The sequence below is a fragment of the Ruditapes philippinarum genome, unplaced genomic scaffold (assembly GCF_026571515.1).
Source record: "Ruditapes philippinarum isolate M1 unplaced genomic scaffold, ASM2657151v2 ctg1717_1_1_1_1, whole genome shotgun sequence".
NCBI lineage: Eukaryota > Metazoa > Mollusca > Bivalvia > Venerida > Veneridae > Ruditapes > Ruditapes philippinarum.
In genome coordinates, this window is record NW_026854300.1 from 82,001 (window position 1) to 107,327 (window position 25,327).

At 32.7% G+C, this 25,327-nt stretch overlaps 2 protein-coding genes and 4 non-coding genes across 6 annotated transcripts; 1 reads left to right on the plus strand and 5 right to left on the minus strand.

The window, feature by feature from the left end:
- On the minus strand, positions 1-3,558 carry LOC132739737 (MORN repeat-containing protein 5-like). Its single transcript, XM_060727524.1, has 5 exons — positions 3,443-3,558; positions 2,656-2,803; positions 1,988-2,099; positions 1,300-1,431; positions 1-408 (listed from the first exon to the last, which is right to left on the minus strand). The coding sequence occupies exons 1-5, from the start codon at positions 3,487-3,489 to the stop codon at positions 323-325; spliced, it is 525 nt and encodes a 174-aa protein (XP_060583507.1). The 5' UTR covers positions 3,490-3,558; the 3' UTR covers positions 1-322.
- On the plus strand, positions 3,544-24,769 carry LOC132739736 (mannan endo-1,4-beta-mannosidase-like). The gene is made up of 7 exons (XM_060727523.1): positions 3,544-3,869; positions 4,759-4,929; positions 5,549-5,698; positions 8,827-8,975; positions 22,342-22,524; positions 23,385-23,535; positions 24,498-24,769. Exons 1-7 carry the CDS (start codon positions 3,623-3,625, stop codon positions 24,677-24,679), a joined length of 1,233 nt encoding a protein of 410 aa, XP_060583506.1. The 5' UTR covers positions 3,544-3,622; the 3' UTR covers positions 24,680-24,769.
- Positions 13,371-13,442, minus strand: Trnam-cau (transfer RNA methionine (anticodon CAU)). The gene has a single exon. It is a non-coding gene; the product is annotated as a tRNA-Met (tRNA).
- Trnam-cau (transfer RNA methionine (anticodon CAU)) lies at positions 14,736-14,807 on the minus strand. The gene has a single exon. It is a non-coding gene; the product is annotated as a tRNA-Met (tRNA).
- Trnam-cau (transfer RNA methionine (anticodon CAU)) lies at positions 16,865-16,936 on the minus strand. The gene has a single exon. It is a non-coding gene; the product is annotated as a tRNA-Met (tRNA).
- Positions 18,244-18,315, minus strand: Trnam-cau (transfer RNA methionine (anticodon CAU)). The gene has a single exon. It is a non-coding gene; the product is annotated as a tRNA-Met (tRNA).
- Positions 24,770-25,327: the final 558 nt, after the last annotated feature.

Genomic DNA, 25,327 nt, shown 5'->3' on the forward strand with positions numbered 1-25,327 from the left:
TAGGCATTTCTTACATTTTTATTTACAAAAAAAAAAAGAAAATGAAAACAGTTTATACCACAGGTATGGTAAAATAATATAAAACATGAATTCTTAAATCATATGAATATTTAACCATTTGTAGTCTTGTAAATTACTTAACTGTCTCAAAACGTTTATTTATACATTTAAATTTTTAATATGAAACATTTTTACCATGGAAGATTTGTCTATAATCATTGTAGTGTAATTGGGAGATAGAAATGTTCTGAGGTGTATTCTAACATAATAAAGGGAATGACTGAAAATGAGGATATAAAATAATGATTGCACACAATATCTATCACACTACGGCTTGTTGCTTAAATCCTACGTATTCGTCCCATCCTTTACGGCAAGTTTTTACAATCCAGTTATGTTCATCATCATCTAGAAAAGAACAAATGGAATCATGTGTGTGTGTGTTTCAAAAGATATATTTATATACTTGTAATATGCATAAGGTTTAAAGCATAATGTCTCCAATTTTATGAAATTTTTATGAAAATACAAAAATATTGTTCCACTTTGTAAAAATATTATTAAGCACTGTGATGGAAAAACTGGCCACCTGTGTTTAGCAAATTTTATATCTTTATAATAACAGTATCGATTTTTGCCAAAGTATGACTTCACAATTCAAAATTCAAGGCAATTGTAAATTTACTGGAGGACATTGATTGAAGGACAAATTATTATCAATAAACAGTAAACTTGCCCCCAACCCTGCTGGAACCAAAAGTGATTGGCATGTGTCACCAATATAGAGCCAGGCCAGCGTGCACTTCACTGCAGTCTGACCGGACAATATACTGTTGGTAGCTCAATTTTTGTACTTTGACTTTGAAATAGATAATAGTTCTTATATTTTGAATGTACTGTTACAAATTTAAAGCTGTGCAAATCCAGCAGATTGGGGATAATTAATTAAATAACTGGAAAATGTTTGTTTGTTTAATTGGGTTTTACGTCACACTGACACATTATAGGTCATATGGCGACGTTCCAGCTTTACTGGTGGAGGAAGACCTCAGGTGCATTATTTCAGGCACAAATGGGCACCTGAGTAGAACCACTGACGTTCCGTAAGCTAGCTGGATAGCTTCCTCACATGAAAGAATCCAAAGTCCCTGACGGGATTCAAACCCACAGCGGTGAGGGGCAAGTGGTTTGACTTTGAAGTCAACAACCTTTAAACCACTTGGCCATGGACACCCAAACTGGGAAATGAAATATCCTAAAATAATACAAAATCAAGATAACTGTTCAAGATAAACTAACCTGCATTTCTGAGGAATTTTTGGTTATAATCAACAACAACTCTTGTCTTTGGATCGTAGAAACCATCGCCACAATCATAGCAGCCTTCTGGTATATCACGAGGGGGAACACGATTGGTCAACTGAGAACGACCTAAAAAAAACAAATGTCGTAAATTAAAGAAAACAAAATTAATCTACAACTTGAACAATTTCAAATTTGCAGAAGGGAGATTACTCTTTTAGTTCTTTTGCACCTTGCAAACAAAATTATGGCCCCTGCTACTAAGATTTATTGCTGTTGTTTTTCTCTCCAAATATATATTGTTTCATAAACTCTTGCAGAATTTTCCAGGAAAATGAACATTTTATACTTTAGAAGAATTCTTTGTCAGCATAAGATGTAGAAGTTAACCTTTTTTAATAAAAAGAAGCACCTTGAAAATTAAGTTGATGTTTTTTTTAAACCTGAATCTGCCGAAATTGAAATTATTACTGTTGCAATCAAGCAAACTTCTGAGTTCTTTGTCTCCTGATTAAAGTTAATTTCTCATTTGACCAGGTTTTATTATAACTGTTGATAGCTGAATATTTGTATTTTTGAAATCCCATCAACTTTGAATGTAATGTTCCAAATTCAAAGATTAAGGTGAATCCATTTAAAAAATTCAGCAGATTAATGTTGGATGGTAATAAATTTAAAACTGTACCTGCTGGCTTGAGTCCATTTTTAATCTCTGTGTAAAATCTTCTGTCATAACCATCACAATATTCCCAATTCTCCTCTTCATATGGTAATCCATCAGAAAATGTGTATTTACCCTAGAAAAACATGGATACTATCAGCCTTAGGAAGTTTTAACTTAGCTCATCATTTGATGCATTATTTCATTTATAAATGTATGGCGTTTAATGAAAAAAAATCAATCTTGAATAATAACTTGGTAGATCTAGTAAATACATATTTGAAAGAAATTATTACTTTATTGAAATTAAGTCCTATCTTTATTTAGTAAAAATAATGCACTTATTAACCAGTGATGAGTCTGTTTACTGGAACTTACCAGTACTGGTGTCAAATGAGGGAACATGCTTGTGACAATGTTCAAGACTATTTCTCTTAGTTAAAGTCAGTCTTGATTGCTCGTGAATATCGGGTAGACAGATGTAAGGCTCGAACACATGACACCAGGGTTTAGAAACAGACACCTTAACCAATAGGCCCTCACTCTCTTATCATATTACTATTGTTAATCATTCTTACTGCTCAATATTTAATGCTAATCTGTATAAAAAGGATTAGAAAATGTTCATATTTTAAGACATGATCCATTAAACTTTTATTGTTATATGGTATAAGATATTTTCCTTGAAGTACCTCTATAGCTAATCCTTTTTCCCAAGTTGCCTCGTACTTGCTTCCATTTGGGAAATACAGTGTTCCTTTTCCATGGAACATTCCATCTTTCATTTCTCCTTCATATCTGGTCTCAGTCGGAAAGGTATATTTACTATTTCCTTCCAACCTGAAAAAAAACAATGTAACAGTATTACAATTTGATATGATATTCAATTACATATGGTTACCATCCACTTTAACGGCTGACAGCTTTGCGTGCACATTTTTATGACAATTTTGTCGGAAAATATAATTCACTAGTTCAACAAAGGTCCTAGAGTTAAATTGCACTGGCTTGCACATTGCACAAATTGCACATCAAGTGAGGGAGAAACTGTGGTTCGGGGGAGAAGCCCCAGATATGAAGCAGATTAGCAAAGGAATTAAAAACAAAAATGAATGGCATTACAAATTTGCAAATGATAGCACCCTTGCCTTAAATATTTTTGTCCCAGCCTATATTAACCATGCTAGTAACAGGAATTTCCGGTCTATTAATAAGTCTTTCATTTGAGCATACATATAAAATAATTGTTTTGGAAATGAAAAACAAAAATCATAAATAAATAAATCCTCTCTGAATCATATTAAAAATGACAATAGTTTGATGGTGGGTGGGGAATGAAAACAATGCAACGTTTATGTTTTTATATCAAAATTATGAAACACTTTAAAAGAAATATTTGCATGTTTAATTCTCTATGTATAACTTATTCGAAATTATATAAAATCACTGTTTAAAAAGCTTTGCAGAACGAAAACTAACCTTCCATTTTTACGATCCCCTTCGTAGGAGCTTCCTGTGTACTCCATTTTGGTTTACAGGTTGGCATAGTAACCACGTGACAGATATCACATGACAGCTATTAATAGAAATGGGGAAGTAAACAAACGAACCATGTGCCATTTAAAGTAATTATAGATCTACACTCAAATAGTGATTATAATGGCTAAATTAATTGATTTCTTTTGTTTCCTTTTATTAAACTATAGTGGTAAAATACAAGGACAGAAATATTTATCAGTAAACGGAACAAACCTGATGTTGAATGGCGAAAAGGTGTTTTTATCAGGAATGAACCAAGCTTGGTACAAATATGGGAGCGATTTCGGAAACAAAAGTTACATAAATTCGAAACCACATCTTATTCATACCTTAGATGCATTGAAAGAGAATGGCGGAAACTCGATAAGTATGATTTATAATAATTGTGCAATTAACAATAAAAGAATTTTATTTCTTAATAAATTTGATTACAGTATAATATATAGATCTAGATTAAGATGTTTATTAACGTGGGTAATTAAGAGCAGGGATGTTCAATGTTTGCCAGTGTAAAGAATGTTACTATTGCCATTAAATTTGCAATGAAAACTTGTACAATTTGCAGAATTGTATCAGAAATATTCATCGCCTATCTTTATCCCTGGTTTAATCATTTATATATAAGCAAAGCTTTAACAATGTACGTTGTTCGACTTTGTTTATGAAGTTTTATTTTACTAAGACAGCAAGATAAAACTTGATAACGATTGTTAGATAAGAAATTTATAGACAGTTACAGGAGGTCGACATGGTTTCCATGGTGACCGTGATAGCCCGATAATAGTACGCACCCGTTAGTAATTTTACTCGATCTAGCTAGAGTCACGTACGTATTTTATATCGTTTAAATAGGTCTGGCGCAAGTTCCTCTCTAGAAATTCCACATTTTCCTACATATTTATTCATGAGAAAAAAGACCAAGATACTAGTCTACTTCAAAAAATTTATTCTGAATAAAAATATGCTTTGATGATTTTAGTTTGAGAGTCCAACTCATTCGTACGACTTCTGTGTTTTACGGATGAATATTAGAATTAATACATTTACCAACAAGAAAACTGTCTCTTAGAAGACCTGTTAAACACGTTCTTTGATGGTCGCTGGTCAGTGTTCACGGAAAGCATTTGAATGTACGTTTTTTTTTGTATTTGTACTGGAGAAATAGCCATTCGATGTATATGTATATAATATTCATATAAGTTACCTACATTTAGATGTTAATATTATTAGAATTTATGAAATTTCATTTGTTTAAGGAATGTGGGTTCATACGTCTGGTGGAAACACGCCAGCATTTAACGCAACAGGTCACGTGACGGGACCAGGGCCAAATACAACACGTGACTTGCTCGATTTTGTTCGTGAAGCTCAGAGCAGAAACATTCTTGTAACTTTTTCATTATGGAACGCTGCCGCTCTTTCATCAGGTATGTTCTAATTTCTTATTTTTTACCTACTTTTAAATCGTCGATCATTCTCATATAAAATTATATGTTATTCATTGCTGCTGATTCCAAACGTTGAAAGTTTCGAGTTTTTTTTAAATCGAAATCGACACTTACTGGCACAACTTAACACTTTTCTAGATTTCTTGCCTGCATATAAGCGTATTTTATCTGGGACAAACAGTGACCCTTTGTACCAGATTGGTGGTTGTGTTGGTAGTTTTCACTCCGGATCACGGCAGTAAGCCACTTTGAATTTACCAGAACACAGTTCAACCAACGCATCGTTCCTGTGCAGGCTGTCAAGCAGTTTACCAGTACTAGTTGCCTTCACGTTCACAAGAGATACGATGCAAATGACCTTAGAAAAGATTTCATGATCAATCACAACGAAAGTGACCTGCACCGTCCGGGAATCGAACCTGGGTTGCCCGATTCACAGTCCAATGCTGTACCCGGATTTTATAACGTGATGATTAATATAGATTAATTTATTTTCCTCATTATTATGTTTGTAAATTTTATTTCGTCAGATTTTCCAGCAGTTCACATTTATACATGTATGTGTCTATATAAGGTGTCAAAACTTGAAATTTTACAGGGTCGCCATTGATGGGGTTACTAAAAGACGAGTCTATTTTACAGTCTTACATCACGAACGCTCTGGTTCCCATTGTGCGTGCGCTGAAGCCACAAAGAGGACTGGCTATTTGGGAGATAATTAACGAACCGGAGGGATCCATGCTAATGGGTGGGTTTATTATGATATATAGCGTCCAGGCTTAGATCCTACTCTAAAGCAGTGTTTGTTTGATTTCCTGTTACCCACTAATGCTGCACGCTTAGGCCTTCAGATGAAGAAAATAGGTGATTAAAAAATTAAAATGTAAACGAAAATTTAATGTATTTAGGCTTTAAGAAAAATACAAATATTTATGTTTTTAAATTAGGATTTAATTTACTGTACGATTATCACAAAATTTTCACCCATTGAATTCCAACGGAATCAATTGTATTTTTTTGTTGTTGATATTTTGACACATTTAAGGTAAGTTATATGGAATGTAAGCTTACATGTCTGACAATGTTTTAAGTTATTAAAATTTCTTGTAAATAATAATTATAAATGCAGTTCGAATAATCGGGAGCTGTGCTGCTATAAATTATGACATTATAAACATCACTGGGTGTGGCGCCGTTATATGTTGCAACGCTGCTTAATGTCACACTTGCCGCTAAATGTCGCAACCCTCGCTAAATACCGCAAAATCTTCTGGCAATGAATGACGCAATAGTAAGTTAAATGTCGAACGATTTTCCTTTGCCGTTAAATGTCGCAGCACTGCCGTTAAATGTCGCAAGATGTATAGTCATGGTGCAATTAAGTTAGTTAGTGGTATCAAATTACAATAAACATTGAGAAATTGTTTATATATATATATGTTTAGTAACTCTGGGACATAAAGGAATTTTCTCGATCAATCTGCCGACTCAAGATGAAAAATGCATTTTAAGTGGACTGATCTACAAATGGCACAATTTGAAAACAAATTAAATGTTTCAAGTATTGTTTAAAAAGATAATCGAAACGTTTTCTTATAAAATATTTCTTGAACGAAATATATATGTTTATCACGTTCTACGTGGTTAATATGACATTTATATGATGAATTTCTAATATCTTGTTCTGGAACATCTTCTGATCAACACCTCATGGTTTGTTATCACACATGATGCTTATATTTATGATGTTGCATTCTTTCCATCTTAGACCAATTCTCTTTAAAAGTCCTTTTTTTGTTTGAAAGTAAAATGTAAAAAAAACGAAAACATGGATTAAAGTATATAGTGTGCAACTGATCAACATGCTATGTATATTGCTTTGTTGACTTTTTGCAAGTTTGTAACTTGATTAGTGTCCATCTACTTGCCACTCACCGCTGTGGTTGCACGAATCCCGCTAGGATTCAGGATTGTGAGGATGCTATCCGGCCAGCAAGCTGACAGAACGTCGATGGTTCTACTTTGATTCCAGTTGGAACACTGGGGGGCATCAGAGATCTTCCCCACAAGTAAAGCTTCAAAGTCGCTTTATGACTACTGTGTTGGTGTGACATTTTCATGTCTAAAAATTAAAAGGGACTTTGTAAGTAAGGTTACTAAGTAGAAGTTAAAAAAATTATTAGGAAAAATATATTTGTTCTTTGTATAAAAAATAACAATTAGGAGTTTCACAACAGGTTAATATATAGGTATTTGGAGCTTTTTAAGAAACAAAACACTTAAAGAGAAAGTTGCCATTTTATCAGAGATTTTCGACCATGCGACCACATACATGCATAGAGGTCATGTACGGGAAGTGACCGTGCGACCACATACACGCACCACAGGATTCCCCCTTCTCTTACGAGAAAGGGACAAAGAGCTGTCCGCCCTTTTATTAAGGCAGACTGAAAATATGCCATTTCCTTATTGATAAGGAGGCATAATTTTAATCGATATGTCTTTAATTGGTTTATATACAACATTATATAGTTACGCTTAACAAGTAGGTGATCAGTTTTCGTCCTTTTAAATCAGCTATGAAATTTTAAAAAGATCATATGTGATTTATTAGAAAATTTTGAGTTTACAGATGTTTCTACTTTTCATTTTATGTATGTAAAATAATTATTTTATTTTTTCGAAACATGAACGTTTCAAATACGTTTTAAATGAATTAAATATGGAGATATGTTTCACACTTTGTTGCTAATATTAACCTTGAGGCATTCATTAAAATACTATAGTCTATGGTGGCCGGTTTCTGCCTTTTCGTTTCTATGTGTCTCCGCCCCTCAAAAGTCGAATGCGAAGACAGGAAGACACGGTATTATGCCCACTTACGGAGTCTTCGCCATCGATTTTGAGGACGCCGACACGGAGACACTATACATTTAGGCGAAATAAGGATATTTAATAGACAAAGACACGAAATCGTCTTCTGTAGAAATATCGTGTCGGCGGGAATAAATCTTCGTATTGGCGCCCTATATGTGTTGTATCGTCGTGTTTTCGCCGGCGGAGACAGGATAATTGGCTTATTTATCGAGTCTTCGACATGATGTTATCGCTCGAATCCACGACATTTGGATTGCTAAATGAAAAAAAAACGTACATGTGCGCTCTAGTACCAAGGGGTTCTATGGCATAAATTATGGTCGTCATTTTTTAATACCGATTAAGACGACTTCAATTTCAACCAATTATTTTGTCAATTTTAACCCATTATTTTGTACATCACAGCAAATCCTGTCCTTTCTGATCCAGATCACTTACATAACGTTTATTTATATAATACCAATTGTTAATCATGAAATTAGATATTGCGACATTTGACGAGAGTCTTTTGACATTTAACTGTAAGTGAAATTGGTGCGACATTAAAATTTTAACGTCATCACTGCGACATTTAACGGCAAAATATATTTCGAGCCATTTAGCGGCGGTTGCGACATTTAGCGACAATAACGCGATTTTTAGGGGCAAGTGCGACATTTGGCGCCGTTGCAACAGATAACGGCACCACACACTGGGTATGTAGTAGGTTTTGTAAGGACATGATTGCAATTTTTTGTCTTCGTGCTGGACTAATGTGCTGTGAAGGTGGAAAAAAATGTTCAATTAATATCCCGAAGAAATTAAAGTACCAAGGGCATAAATTGTCGGTCACTGCCTTAATTTGACTTCAACTGCCGTAACTTAACGTTGTTTGCTTATTTACACCTTTGATTTTCGTAATTGAAAAATATATTTCAGTTATGAGTTACTCCATTTACAATAACACAAAGAAGTGCTCCATAAGTACCATGAACTAATCGCGTAAATATTTTTTTTTAGAAAAAGAAGACAAAACAGAACCTTGTTTCGATACATCAACGATACATCTGTTAGACTTTGCTGACTGGACAAAACAAAGCATTCCACTGAAAAACTTTCTTAGATTTATTGGACTCCAGGCTAGTGCAATACACAGCGAAGACACAAAGGTTTGTATGTTTAAATAGAGCGTTCTTATGGTATGGCTTTATGACTATACAAAAAATGAATATATACAATTTAAAGATATAATTATAATATGCTTATCTTTGCGTAATTTGTTGTTGTTTTTTTTGTGCAAAACTTTATTGAAATCTGGGAAATTCTTTCGGAATTTGTCTAATTTGAATAAAAATGCACAAAGTATGTTCAGGAATCCACATTTCCCATGCTAGTAATTTTAAGGACCCGGGACCTTCAAAATACCGTTACGCATGTCTACCGGGCTGTCCGGCCGCTAACACATCTTCACTAAATAGTAAACAGTTCTGAACTTTGACGGATAGTAAAGATGAAGCTTAAAATATTTAAGACAACAACAACAACAACAAAGGTCCCGCGAAGAAATATTTTCAAAATACCCAAAAAGTCTTAGCAGAGCGAGGTTTCGATCCTCGGACCTCTGGGTTATGGGCCCAGCACGCTTCCACTGCGCCATTCTGCTCTTGATACCGTACAGCAAAATCGATAAATTTTATTGATAACTGACCATTATTGATTTTTGATTTGCCTCATAGCTAGTACTGTCAAACAATATGGTATTATGTCAATTTTTATTTATAAGTATAATCGATTATCTTATTGTCCCCCGCCTTTTCGAAGAAAAAAGGGGGATATAGTAATAGGCTCCGTCCGTCTGTCCGTCCGTCACACTTTTGTGTCCAGTCCATAACTTTGTCATTTTTTTAAGGTATTAGCACCATAATATGCACTATAAGGAACTATAAAATTGTCAACATATCATTTCATTTATCAAAGGAATCTGAAATAACTTGGCACAAATGTTTGTTATAATAAGTCGATGTGTCATGCCCAACAACCAGACCCCTATCTCCAGGGTCAAGGTCGCACTTGCTCATTCAAGTCAAGGTCCGGTCCATAACTTTCTTATCTTTGAAGGCATTTTGTAAATACTTGCCACAATTGTTCACAATAATGAGACGATGTGTCATGCGCAACAACCGGTCACCTACTTCCAAGGTCAAGGTCACACTTGGAGGTCAAAGATTAACAAAGTCTATTACAGGGTATATTTTGTGTCCGGTCCATAACTTTTTCATTTATCAATGGAATCTGAAATAACTTGGCACAAATGTTTGTTATAATAAGTCGATGTGTCATGCCCAACAACCAGACCCCTACCTCCAGGGTCAAGGTCGCACTTGCTCATTCAAGGTCAACATTGTCTATTTGAGGATATATGTTGTGTCCGGTCCATAACTTTCTTATCTTTGAAGGCATTTTGTAAATACTTGCCACAATTGTTCACAATAATGAGACAATGTGTCATGCGCAACAACTGGTCAACTACCTCCAAGGTCAAGGTCACACTTGGAGGTCAAAGATAAACATAGTCTATTACAGGGTATATTTTGTGTCCGTTCCATAACTTTTTTATAGATCAAAGGATTTTGTAAATACTTGCCACAAATATTCACTATAGTAAGACAATGTGTCATGCGCAACATCTGCATCCCTACCTCCCAAGTTCACACTTAGAGGTCAAAAGTTTACGTATTCTGTTTTAGGGTATATTTTGTACTTTTTCAGGATTTTGAAAAAACTAGGCACAAATAGTTACAATAATAAGACAAAATGTCAGATACAACACCTGCACCCCTACCTCCTAGGTCAAGGTCAATGTCACACTTAGAGGTCAAAGGTTTACAGAGTCTGTTATATGGTTTATTTTGTGTCCCTTCTATAACTTCTTCATAGATCAAGGGATTTTGAAAATACTTGGCACAAATAGTCACAATGATAAGATAATATGTCATGCATAACGCATGTGTCCTTACCTCCAAGGTCAAGGTCACACATAGAGGTCAAACATTTACATACTCTGTAATGGGCTATATTTTGTGTCCAGTCCATAACCTGGGATTTTAGAAATACCTTGCACAAATAATCACAATAATAAGATGATATGTCAGGTGCAAAACATTGGCCCCCTACCTCCAAGGTCACACTTAGAGGTCAAAGATTGACATAGTCTGTTATAGGGTATATTTTGTGTCCGATCTATAACTTCTACATAGTTCAAGGGATTTTGAAATGACTTAGCACAGATAATAATATTAATTAGATGATATGTCATACACTACACCAGTTCATCACCCCTACCTTTAAGGTCAAGGTCACCCTTAGAGGTCAAAGGTTAACATGATAGAATTTTACATTCCGTGTTTCATTTTAGTTGTATTTCTTTAATAAATTCATTGTTGCATTTGTAGATCTAGCATTGATCATAATTTTTGAATGAAAGTCCTGACAGCCATACCTCAATCTTTTGAAATAGCGCTGCGCAATTTTATGCTTCATATAAAACTTCCCCGAGGCGGGGGACGTTGGTAACTCTGTTACAAATTATTGTTTATATTGCTTTAAACACTAAACAAGTGGTTAGTTTATTCAATTCTAATCATTAATATGATTAAATTCTTAAACTGACTTTTCCACTACCACTACCAAGACATTTGGAGCTCAACTCCAAATGAATTGTATATTTGGTAATATCAGCATAATTATAATCTTATATATATGAATAAAACCTAATGCAAGCCTTTTTGTACAAAAGATGCGAATCGTTGTCCGTAAAATAAATAAATAGATAAATAAATTTATAAATAAATAATTTATTTTTTAAATAAATGAATAAATTGAATGAATGAATGAATGAATGAATGAATGAATAAATTAATTAATTCATTCATTCATTCATTCATTCATTCATTTATTCATTCATTCATTCATTCATTCATTAGTAAAAGCAGAGTGAGAGGACGGTCATGGGTCCAGCAAAGACAAATTAGAGATTTTATCCGCCTAGATATGTATATATGTGTGTATACATGTATATATAATATATACTTTTTAGCTAGCCATTATGATGCTACTTAGATAATAATGTTTTATTTTTTATGTTCTTTAAAGATTTATATAAAGATAGTCTGCTAAGGGTGATTGTTATTTCGTATAATTTTATTCCTGTAAGTTGTATTATTTTCAGTTTATAAACTTTGTGAGCACTGAAGTTCACTTGAGACGGAAATTAAAATTATTGCTCCAGTAAGACCTTGATGGCCCGTGTGCGGAACAAACAAAATATGAAACAGTTTTTTTTTAAATTTTAATTGTACCTGTCATTAAATTTCCTTATTCAACATGTATATTAACAAGTTAGTGTATTAAGCATGTGAATTTACGACTGTGAAAAAACTTAGCAGAGCGAGGTTTCGATCCTCGGTTATGGGCCCAGCACGCTTCCACTGCGCCACTCTGCTCTTGATAACGGATGGTAAAATCGATAAATTTTATTGATAACTGATCATTATTGATTTTTGATTTGCCTCAATGCTAGTATACTGTCTAACAAGATGGTATTATGTCAATTTTTATTTATCAGTATAATCGATTTTCTTATTTATATTGCTTTTAACACTAAACAAGTGGTTAGTTTATTCAATTTTAATCATTAATATGATTAAATTCTTAAACTGACTTTTCCAACTACCACTACCAAGACATTTGGAGCTCAAAACGTCTTAAAATCCAAATGAATTGTATATTTGGTAATATCAGCATATAATCTTATCATATATATCAATAAAACCTAATGCAAGCGTTTTGGAACAAAAGATGCGAATCGTTGACCGTAAAATAAATAAATATAAATAAATAAATAAATAAATAAATAAATAAATAAATAAATGAATGAATGAATGAATGAATGAATGAATGAATGAATGAATGAATGAATGAATGAATGAATAAAAGCAGAGTGATGACTTGAGGGTCATGGGCCCAGCAAAGAAGATCTATTTAATATAAATATACGTCATTTCCCTTGTTTTGTCTGATTTTATTTTTATGAATAATAAATGCTAAAGGCCAAAAACTACGGCAAATACAAATTAGCGTTTTTAATTATATACGACAAATGTAGATTTTACCCACCTAGATACATGTATATACATATATATATTGTATATACATTGTAGCTGGCCATAATGATGCTACTTAAATAATAATGTTTTATTTTTAATTTTCTTTAAAGATTTTTTGATATAGTCTGCTATGGGTGATTGCTATTTCGTTTTATTTCATTCCTGTAAGTTGTATTATTTTAAGTTTGTCAATTTTGTGAGCACTGAAGTTCAGTTGAGACGGAAATTAAAATTATTGCTCCAGTAAGACTTTGATGATCCCCGTGTGCGAACAAACAAGATATGAAACATTATTTTTTTATTTTAATTGTACCTGTCATTAAATTTCCTTATTCAACATTTACTCTAACAAGGTGGTGTGTGTTTTCAGCATGTGAATTTAACGACTGGCAAAAAACTTAGCAGAGCGAGGTTTCGATCCTCGGACCTCTGGGTTATGGGCCCAGCACGCTTCCACTGCGCCACTCTGCTCTTGATACCGGATGGTAAAATCGATAAATTTTATTGATAACTGATCATTATTGATTTTTGATTTGCCTTAAAGCTATCACTGTCAAACAATATACATTATGTCAATTTTTATTTATGAATTGGTTAGTTCATTCAATTTTAAATATCTATATAGTTAAATTCTTAAACTGACTTTTCCAACTACCACTACCAAGACATTTGGAGCTCAAAACGTCTTAAAATCCAAATGAATTGTATATTTGGTAATATCAGCATATAATCTTATCTTATAATACTGCACGTTTGTAACGTCATTTTTCATTGGATAATCGTGACGTTTATATAGTTTTATATACACGGCTGCTGTCGATTCATGAAGAAATCTTCCTTTTTTTCTCTAAAAATGATGCCTGTTGTATTATAAATACGTTATAAAGATTGTTGACAGGTTATATGGCCGTATATAAACGGCTGTTTGTAATATAACCCTCGCCTAACGGCTCAGGTTATATTTACAAATAGCCGTTTATATGGTGCCATATAACCTGTCAACGATCTTTATAACTAATAATATACATGTATATCAATAAAACCTCATGCAGGCCTTTTAAAACAAAAGGTGCGAATCGTTGACCGTAAATATATAAATAAATAAATAAATAAATAATTAATAAATAAATAAATAAATAAATAAATGAATAAATAAATGAATAAATGAATGAATGAATGAATGAATGAATGAAAGCAGAGTGAGGACTTCAGGGTCATGGGCCCAGCAAAGAAGATCTATTTTAGATATATACGTCATTTCCCTTGTTTTGTCTGATTATATTTTTATGAATAATAAACGCGGAAGGCCAAAAACTACGGCAAATACAAATTAGCGTTTTTAATTATATACGACAAATAAGAGATTTTACCCACCTAGATACATGTATGTATATATTGTATATACATTGTAGCTGGCCATAGTGATGCTACTTAAATAATAATGTTTTATTTTGTATTTTCTTTAAAGATTCTTTGATATAGTCTGCTATGGGTGGTTGCTATTTCGTATTATTTCATTCCTGTAAGTTGTATTATTTTCAGTTTATAAATTTTGTGAGCACTGAAGTTCAGTTGAGACGGAAATTAAAATTATTGCTCCAGTAAGACTTTGATGACCCGTGTGCGAACAAACAAGATAATGAAACAGTTTTATTTTTTCATTATAAATGTCCCTGTCATTAAATTTCCTTATTCAACATGTACTCTAACAAGGTGGTGTGTGTATTATATAGGAATGTGAATTTAACGACTGGGAAAAAAACTTAGCAGAGCGAGGTTTCGATCCTCGGACCTCTGGGTTATGGGCCCAGCACGCTTCCACTGCGCCACTCTGCTCTTGATACCAGTTATTAAAATCGATTTATCATATTGATAATTAAAATCGATTTATGATATTGATAACCGATCATATTTATTTTTGACTTGCCTTAAAGCTATATTAAACAATATGTCAATTTTTATTTATCAGTAAAACTTATCTTATTATATATATTGTTTTAAACACTACACATGTAATAAGTTCATAACCCTGCTGAAACTACCACTTTTGTATTATAACTTTCCAACTACCTCTTTTGTTCTATAACTTATCCAACTACCACTTTTGTACTATCCATTAAATAGAGGATATTGAATGAGTGTATGTTCAATACTGAATTTAGTGCACGAGTTGAATAAAATTATTTTCTGCGAGCCTCTGGCGAGCATAATATTATTTTATTCAACGAGTGCAATAAATTCAGTAATGAACTTACACGAATTTAATATTCTATTTATCACAAACCCAAAATAAAGACCGTTTAAAGTGAAATAAGAGTCATTTTTCATTGACGCTCCTATAGTTTAAAGCTAACATATAGCGCGTCTTTACACTATGTTTGTATAACGCTAATGACGTCACGTCAAAATATATGCACGGCCGTGCAATACCATATTTACGGAGTTGCAAAATCGGCACGGGTGTGTGATGAAGGCACATTAAACACATTTTTACTTCTTAAGAAAGGGCAAACATGATTTTTACAACATTTAGATAATGGTTTTAGAGCATGTTAGATGCTTGTTACCAGAAGAATGTAGCTGCAATTCATAAAAGTAACAAAATGTAAACAAAGTAGTAGTTTGACTTCCATGTAAAATATTCAATTACTGTAATTATTTTATAACCCAATAGCAACAGAAGAAAAAAGGTCAGGTAATTGGCCAATCTGTTTGGAAACTAGAAAAGTACAGCAAAAATAAAAAGCTTTTTAGAAATAGAAATAAAACATTTCTGGTGCATAATGGGCCTTTAACAATTTTGGATATATCAAGATGAAAATTTGAAGTTGGTCGGTCAACAGTATAGAGCCTATACTGCACGGATGTTCCGGCTGATCAGGCGCAATGCTGGCAGAAAAATCCTATCATTGTCTGTTTTAGTAGGGATAGGATAATATACTGAATATATAGATTTGATAATTGGTCTTCAATGGTTAGTCGATATATAGATCCCATGTACAAAATAATATGCCTGGGTCTTCAAATATACATATATTTTAAATACCAGGATTATGCGAACATTTTTTAACGAAACAAATGCCGAAAACTTTGCCTTCTTGTCAAAATATTGAATCATGTCACTAATTTTTAGTATTTTCTAACTAGTGCAGTTGTAGAGAATATTTTAAGAATTTGACGAAGCTATGGCGAATGTGAGATAACCATTGGAATCAAACGAGAGCAGCATGACCCATATATTTATCTTAAATAAGCAATATCATAGAAACTCGATAATTTCTTACCACATTATCTTTTTTTTGTTCCTTACCAATTGATGTATCCATCATGTCCATGTGCTCTGCTCGGAGGATCTATAATGAACGATTGGACTTAGTGTACTTGATGGAAGTACATGTACATACATTTTTATGTGGAGCTCAAAATATCTAAATAAATTGTTTAATTTGTTCATTATAGCACATAAACTTCTCACATATATCAATAAAACCTAATACAAGCGTTTTAAAAAAAAACAAACGAAACGTTATAAACCATAAATTATTTAATTAATTAATTAATTAATTAATTAATTAATTAATTAATTAATTAATTAATTAATTAATTAATTAATTAATTTATTTATTTATTTATTTATTTATTTATTTATTTATTAATAGATATTAAAGCTTTTTTAATACAGTCTGCTACGGGTTGTTGCTATTTCATATCATTTCATACCTGTAAGTTGGATTATATTCATTTTACATTTTAAGACCGAAATTTTTAGTCGCAGTGTGCGAACAGACAAAAGATTTAAAACGGCTATTTCAATGATATTCGTCATTTAAAATCCCTTAACTCTTATAGTGATTTGTGTGTTAAGCATGTGAATTTAACGATTGAAAAAAACATAGCAGAGCGAGGTTTCGATCCTCGGACCTCTGGGTTATGGGCCCAGCACGCTTCCACTGCGCCACTCTGCTTTCATACCTTATTTGGGCATGTAGAACTATTTATTGACAATCGTAGTTTGGCCTACTTCACATGAAATCCAATATCGATTTTACTACTAAAATGATCAATGATAACTATGTTTGATGTTTTGCCATAGGCTAAATATAGCTTCAAAGTTACTAAATATGCAGATGTTATGAATGTTAAACGATCTTAAATGTTTTCAAAATTTGTGTAAAGAAATTTTCACTGTCTTTTGTACCTTTAATTCTTTTTCTTTCTTTTTTTTTTTCTCTCTTTTCCCTCTTCAGTTTAATACTGAGCCATTATCTTTTGTTAAATATGTTTTAGGACCACTGTTGAAACATTTAACATAATAGGGGCTTAATTATTAAAAAAAAAAAAAATCAGCAGTTTCTACAGGTATAATAAGGGAGAGAGTGAGGACATGAACGTCAGGCAATACTTAAATTTAATTCTAGCAGTGTTTAAGGAATATCCAAATTATTTTACTTCCTTTAATTTTTGTTTGCAAATAACTGCCAATATCATCAGAATGTTTTTTTTGTTGTTGTTGTTTTTTTTTCGCGCGAAAAGCATCGAGCTACTTGACCTCATCCTTCAAATTCAAATTGTTATCATTATTTTGCGCTTAAAATGTATACATGTACTGATAATTGACTATACATGTAGGACATACTTTCATTGATTTGTTTAAATATTTTTTCACAAGACACACTATTGAAAAAGTGTAATCGAAGTATACGTGGCTGCGAAAATGATTAAAATAAATAAATAAATAAATAAATAAAAGAAAAGAATTAATAAATCACTACAAAATATTAGCAGAGCGAGATTTCGATCCTCGGACCTCTGGGTTATGGGCCAAGCACGCTTCCACAGCGCCACTCTTGTATGTGCGTGCAACTCTTGTTTATTGTTTCTCGTATGCTAATTATTTCTTGTATTAAAAATGAAATTGATTTCAAAATATTCTTCACGCAGGTTCAAACTCAAACCGTGCGCTGACACATTTGTATGATAAAATTCCACTAGTCCAACTTACGAATTCAACATAATAAAAATATTAGCAGAGCGAGGTTTCGCTCCTCGGACCTCTGGGTTATGGGCCCAGCACGATTCCACTGCGCCACTCTGCTTGTATGTGCGTGCAACTCTTGTTTATTGTTTCTCGTATGCTAATTATATCTTGAATTAAATATGAAATTGATTTCAAAATATTCTTTACGCGGGTTCAAACTTAAACCGTGCGCTGACACATTTGTATGATAAAATTCCACTGGTCTAACTAACTAATTAAACAGAATAAAAATATTAGCAGAGCGAGGTTTCGATCCTCGGACCTCTGGGTTATGGGCCCAGCACGCTTCCACTGCGCCACTCTGCTTGTATGCGCTTGCCACTCCTGTTGATTGTTTCTTTTATGGTTATTTTTTTCATTTAAACATGTACAAAAAGAAAATTGATCACAAAATATTCTTCACGCGCACTGAAACTCAAACCGTGCGCTGACACATTTGTATAATAATATTCCACAAACATTAAACAAAGGACCTGCATTTCAAGCCGTCGGGCTCACGCACCCTAGTATTACGTCTTTGTTAACTAACTGCCTTCTTTATAGGGCCACTCTCCTCGGCATTAGTCAGGACAACGGCAGCTGGTCCGCAGTACAAGTTCTGATCTTTTTGCGCCACTTCAAGTCTTCAGATTTTCTGCCTCTGCCGATGCCCCCCCCCCCCCGCCTTCTTAGCGACGTGCACGCTCCAAGGGGAAGTGAAAAGTTGCATGTACAACTTTTTATTGAAACTCATATGTTAGCCGACTTCATATGTACGCAAACTAACATTTTTATATAGAATCGTTGACCTCTCAACTTTATTTAAAATAGCATTATTATTATTATTATTATTATTATTATTATTATTATTATTATTATTATTTCAAAATTTAGATTACCCATTCTACTGTATGGCATGATTTTCTCAACCTGTTTTGTTACCTTTGTATGGTTATATTAACATAAAAATAATCTAGATAGCATTTATGTAACGCTCATTCTCAATTAAACACAGCATTTGATGTTCCACTGGGTAGCTCTTATACGAAGGTTTTTCTTGAGGTCAAAATGTCGTTAGATAGGTGGCTGCCACTTTGTCTAATAGGGACACTCTTAGTTTTACATTTCTATCTGTTATTTTTCTTTTACAAGTACCATTAATGCCCTAAAATGTAACATACGTTACTGTCGCCACCTAGAATTTTCAACTTTGAAATTGTGTTTCAGAAAAATAAGTTCCAGAATAAACGAAACATGTGCAATTAGTCATTGCTGTGTGTATATGCACTTTGATTATTGGTAAACATTATATTTGACTGTTAAAATCTCATTGGTATAATGGATGATCAAATGTCGCAATGAAATTTTTGAGAATGTGAACATGACAAATATTATAAAACAATATTTGAAGATTTCATTTAAATGACTGTACATTTATTAAGATAGCCTCTGTTTAGAAAAACACATAAGTAATCATATTTTACAAAATCTGCTGTTTTCCAAGAGATAAGTAAGACAGGTAACAGCTATGCTGTACATTTTTGTTTTGGAAAAATTTTTACATCATTTTGTAAAACACATTTTTGTCAAAAAAGTAATGTGGAAAGAGGTCATGAAATTTCCATATTTTGATTGCTATGGAAGAGTATTAAAAGTTATAGAAGTAATTTGCTTGCCCCAATCCAAAAATTAAAAAAAAAAAAATAATAATCCTTATTTTATATCTATTTTTATGTGTTTTTTTTAAGTTTCAGAAATCTTGGATGAGGTTTTAGTCAATTGGCTGAAATCAATACATTTTGTGAACAGTTTATTGTTATTTTGTTATCATAATATATGTCTTGAAACATAATAAACACTTACATTGTAGGTAAAAGCTGCAAATTTTTTTTTTCATATATATTCCTTACCCCTACCCCCACTTTTGGGGGGGCAATTTAGTGGGAGGGGGTATTCACATAAAAATGCTTATAATTTGAAAACTTGATGGTAAATGTCTTTGAAAAGTTGCAATTGAATAAGTTAAATAGAGTACTTTGATAAAATATTAAGCTTGATCAGGTTCCTAAATATACCCATTACAGGTATCTTACCTTAATGTGTGTAACTCTGATATATTAACCACAAATTATGGCGGCTTAAACGCTCTTGTGTCATTTTTAACCCATTTTCATTGTAAAAATGAAACATACGTTACAGAAACATACGTTATCAACGTTTTAAAGTAAGTTTATCAAAAGGGAAATTGAAGTCAGAAAGCACGTATTACATCAACATTAACTTCTATTTGACATTAGTAAGTAAATTTTGTTAACTTTGGTCGTGTTTTTACTTGTTTAAGTAACCACAGTGAAACAAACGTTACTTTTATCAAACAGACTTTATATTGTTTACACATGCATATATAAAAACATAAAATCGCATTTTTATGACAATAGAATGATGTGCATTTGATTCCTAAATAAAAAAGTCGATTTTACATGTAAGTTTAAATTCCGTGATAAAGTTCATAAATGAGCGAGTGTGAAACATACGTTACTCCAACTTACAATTCAACAATTTTTGAAAATTAAAGATAAAGTTGGGATTAGCATGCCTGTTAGTAACGGTTACCTTGTATAAGATGTAAGAAGACACAAAATTGTTTTTACAAAGGAAAGATATGTTAATAATATGTTGATGTACCAGCAGAAATGTTAAAAATATAGTACAAGATATTGATGTTCTCAGCAACAACTAATTCGTTTCTTCAAAGAGCTTATTGGCCGTATTTCATTCTAATATATATAATAATGTTAAAATAATATCCATAAATATAAATTATTTTACAAAAAAAAAATTGTTTTCTCAACCTTTACTTGCATTTGAATAAAATGAAACATACGTGACATCCTATATGGGGATAAATATCGAACTGCTTAGAACTAAATTTTCCAAATATTAAGAAAGTGGAAAGTTGAATGTTTTGAAAAAAATTGCTTATACAAAATTTGTGTATGCATTCAACCTCTCATATATTTTATATGATATATATCTTTTGAATGAAGACATAAAATAATCATTTCCAAAATTGACTATTTTTGCTTTCTACGAATATTTAACTTTGAAGAAATTGACTGAAAATCAGCAAGGTACCCAACTTCTTTGAATTTTCCTGGGTTAGAAAGTCCCTCTAGATAGATAATTTACAGATTTTGATATATTTTACAGACATTTGTTATTAATATGCAGCCAATATGTTACATTATTAGATCTGAAATCTACGTTACCGAAAAAATACAGTGTCATTACCGAAATAAATGCCATCCTGTTATATCATAGTTTCTTGTTCAAAATATTTTTGGCAAACTTGCAAAATACCCTAAACTTTTACTTCAGCGATAAAAAATGACACAATTCCAACATCAAATTTTTAATATTTTTCAACCTCAAATGCTTTATTTTATTGAGAATGGGCGTACAAGACAAGACAAATCAAGTCCAAAGATAAATCAAATACCTATGTGCGTTGTTCAAAATATTGTCATTCATTGTATAATTGTATGTTTATCACTTTGAATAGCTGTTCATTATCAAATGTTGTTGATCTTTCATAACCTAAAGTTGATCTTTCATAACCTTAAGATTATTATATGTATTGGTTTTTGAATTAGATCTGAAGATCTGAAATGTCCTTTGTTTCTTTCTGATTTAGCGTGTTTGATGATGTGCCAACTGCTAAATTTTGCTTCAAAGTAACAAAATACAAATTTTATTTCAGAGTAACAAAATACAAATTTTATTTTAGAGTAACATCATACAAATGTATACATTAAATGGTTAAACTGAAACTCCTTAATATTTTACAAAATTCTTACCAAATTTTTACCCCTTCTGTCACTGTATGAAAGTACAGCTTGCTACTTTTGATTTTAATTAGCTTATAGTTTCATGTGCACATGTATACAGAAATGAAATAAGATAGTAAAAAATATTCTTCACGCGGATGGAAATTCTTAAGGTTCTTTGTACCAGTGAAATTCAACAACTTTCACGCTCCTGGTGGAAAAATCACGGTCGTTAATATTTTGATCTTCATTCTGCAGGCAAGAAATATATCCTTCACTGCAAGTTGGACACCCGGCATAGCTTGAATATATTGTTTCATTTCTCGCTCTATCCCCCACTCTCTCAAATACTCTTAAAGATACGCTTAAATTGTAAATTGTGAAGAAATTCACTCTTTCTATAATAGATAAATTGCTTCAGCAAGAGTTTAATCGCCTTGCGTCGGCGTCATTTAAATATCTCAATATCTTATTGAATCCTTTTCAGTGTAAATATACATTTCCGTATATATTTATCTCGTTGCAGGCTCTGGTCACAGTAGGGTCTTGGACCTACAAGTCAATTACAAACGCTCTAGACCGGCGGAACTTCTACTCGGACCACTGTCTGCAGCTAGCGAGTGATGGACAACAGGGAGCCCATCTGGACCTTTATCAAATACACACATACGATACGTTGTTTATATACCTACCTCACGATCCATTTATGGTAAGAGCTTTTGTAAACACTTTCCATCCTAAATATCTTAAATGGACTTGTCCATCTTTCAATCCGGACAAAACCATTCATCATTGTTAGGGAAAGTATGGACCGATTTCAAAATATACATGTACTGACTGAATAGCAAACAGACCATGATCAGACGTCAAAGATGTGTAGGGTATAGATTATAATTTGGTGCATTTATAGAATCTGTTGCCAGCAGCAGGCTAAATGTTAAACAAAATCTTAAAGCATTTTACATGTAATTAAGGCACATATAGATAATGTACGTTTTTTTACGGTTACACTATGTTAAAAGTCTCAGACAGCGAAATCTTGTATGCATCGAGCCCTGCCTTTTAAATCAATAGAAAAAGCCGCAATATTGTCAGCATAATTTTAGGAGTCTGTGAGGTATTAATATTCACAATGTATAAATGCTCAGAAAGCAAATCCCCTTAATTGAGTGTGCGTATTACTTTCTGAAACAAAAATATACTTTGTATGGAATAGAATGGACAACCCAAGAACTGTTTTCCATGTTAACTTACTGACTTGTTTGTATTTCATTTAATAATATATAGATATAAACAGTTTTACAAAAATGTGTTTTATTTTTTAATAATATGTATAATTTAATCAGGTTTGAAAATGAATTTGTAAATTTAGTTGATTTTTCAATGGGTATTAACTTATTTCTTTGGCTATAAATTTAACACATAATCATTCGGAAATAAATACATTTACATGCACATGTATATGTTACAGAAATTTGAAAGTCACATAAAAACTGACCAGAATTCTTCCATCTTCAACTATGATTTTGTGAATAAATAACATAATAACATAATCTAATTATTACACAGGTTAATGCAGACGTTTATAAACTGAATAAACCTGTTATAATTGGTGAATTTAGTCAAAAGAAAGGAGGCATGATGACGTCACCTGAACAATTTACATGGGCTTATAACCACGGGTATAGTGGGGCGTGGTCATGGAGCGCAATAGATTCAGGTATGTTCACCGTCAGAAGTTGAGCAAGTGTCTCAAATAAATAAATAGATTGATTTTCAGATTTTTTTACGTAACTGTCAATTGCAGCCTCGGCCATCGTATCTCCGGTAAAGAACGAGAAAGGAGGCACGGGTGAAATGAGTAATGTTTGTCGTTCATCTGTCTCTCCATACAGCACGATAAATGCGCTCGTTTTTGTTTTGGTGTCAAACGGTCAGACAAACAGCTGGGGAAATTTTCAAATCGCAGCCGATTTTAGCAGCGATTGTATCAAAGCGGTGCATTTACCAGGGCTTTGAAAAACCAAAAGGCCCGCTATCACCAACGATAGAGGGGTCGTACAAATGAAGCTGCAATTGACTAATGCATAAGCAAATATAAAGAGCAGATTATTATGGTGGCTGATTTGGTACGCTTTTGTGCGCCTAGCTGGCGCTAACGACAACACGACAAAACGCCAAACGGCGCGTTGTCGGACTTTGGTCTTGTTTGGACTTTGGTCACTGGCTCCAATCCTTCGATTTGAACTGAGCGACAATGTAACATCGCGACTACACGCCGCACGACAACGTGCAGTTTGGTGTGCATCGTTAGCGACATGACGACAAGACCAAAGTCCGACAACGCGCCGTTTGGCGCTTTGTCGTGTTGTCGCTAGCGCCAACTAGACGCACAAAAGCGTACCAAATCATCCACCATAGATTATCCATGTAGACATCTGATTGGTTCTTTTAATCAAGCCTTTATCAGACACTGTGCGGACAATTTCAAATGTAAATTTTATAGAATTAGTCATTCATTCAAGATGTAGCAATTAGTTAAAATTGTTGCGCACATTAATTATTTAATTTTTACAGGATGCACTAAAATGAATGAAACATCATTATAGTAAATGTTTTTTAATTACTTACATATATACATTTATAAAATTGCCAAATATAAATTACATGTACCTGTTTCAGATTCCGCTGCAGACACATTAGCCGTCCAAGAGACTGGTTTACGTTCGTTAAAAGACAAAAACGACCAGTCTAAAGGTGGGCGTGTCAATATAATCATACAGGAAAAGGAAGTGACGAAAACGTTGCTATATATAGCATTTGGATATATTGCATTGACGTTAGATATTATATTTTGTCTTTAACTCTTTTTATTTATGATGATAAAATTTTAGATATTTTAAGAAAAAATATAAATGCGCTGATACTGATTTTTTTTAAATTAAATATTTTTACGTGATTATATAATTGCATTGATGAAATAAAGATATGTTTTTTAACTAAAATAATATTGGGTTGTCCTTTGATTTTATCATTTAATGAATGAAAGAGTATCATTTATTTACCATAAGCTAATAATAAGGATCATACCAGATAAAATCAGTATACGTTTGCTGACACTATGTTTCACTCACTGAGATATTTCATAGTAAAGTCTGTCAGAGCAAACGATTCTTTCCAATCCAAGAATAATGTGCTTTTTTCTACAGACGATAATCGTACATGTCGAGTCGATACTGCTTCGTCCTGGTTATTTTAAGGAATTAGTAGATTCAGACAAGAGGTGGGCGTTGACTTAGTGGCTATAAGGTGTCGGTCTTGAAATTTGTTCATTTTTAAAAATAGAAGAAATCTACCATATTGAAAAAATGGAACAGGATTAATGTCAAATGTAAATTTAAGAAATCCATGGTTTGTAACCAGTATAAAGAACCTTATTAAAGACATCTTTTAAGGACTCGATAACAAATGTATTTTAAGTAACTCTTTGCTGTGACTATATCAGACATTTA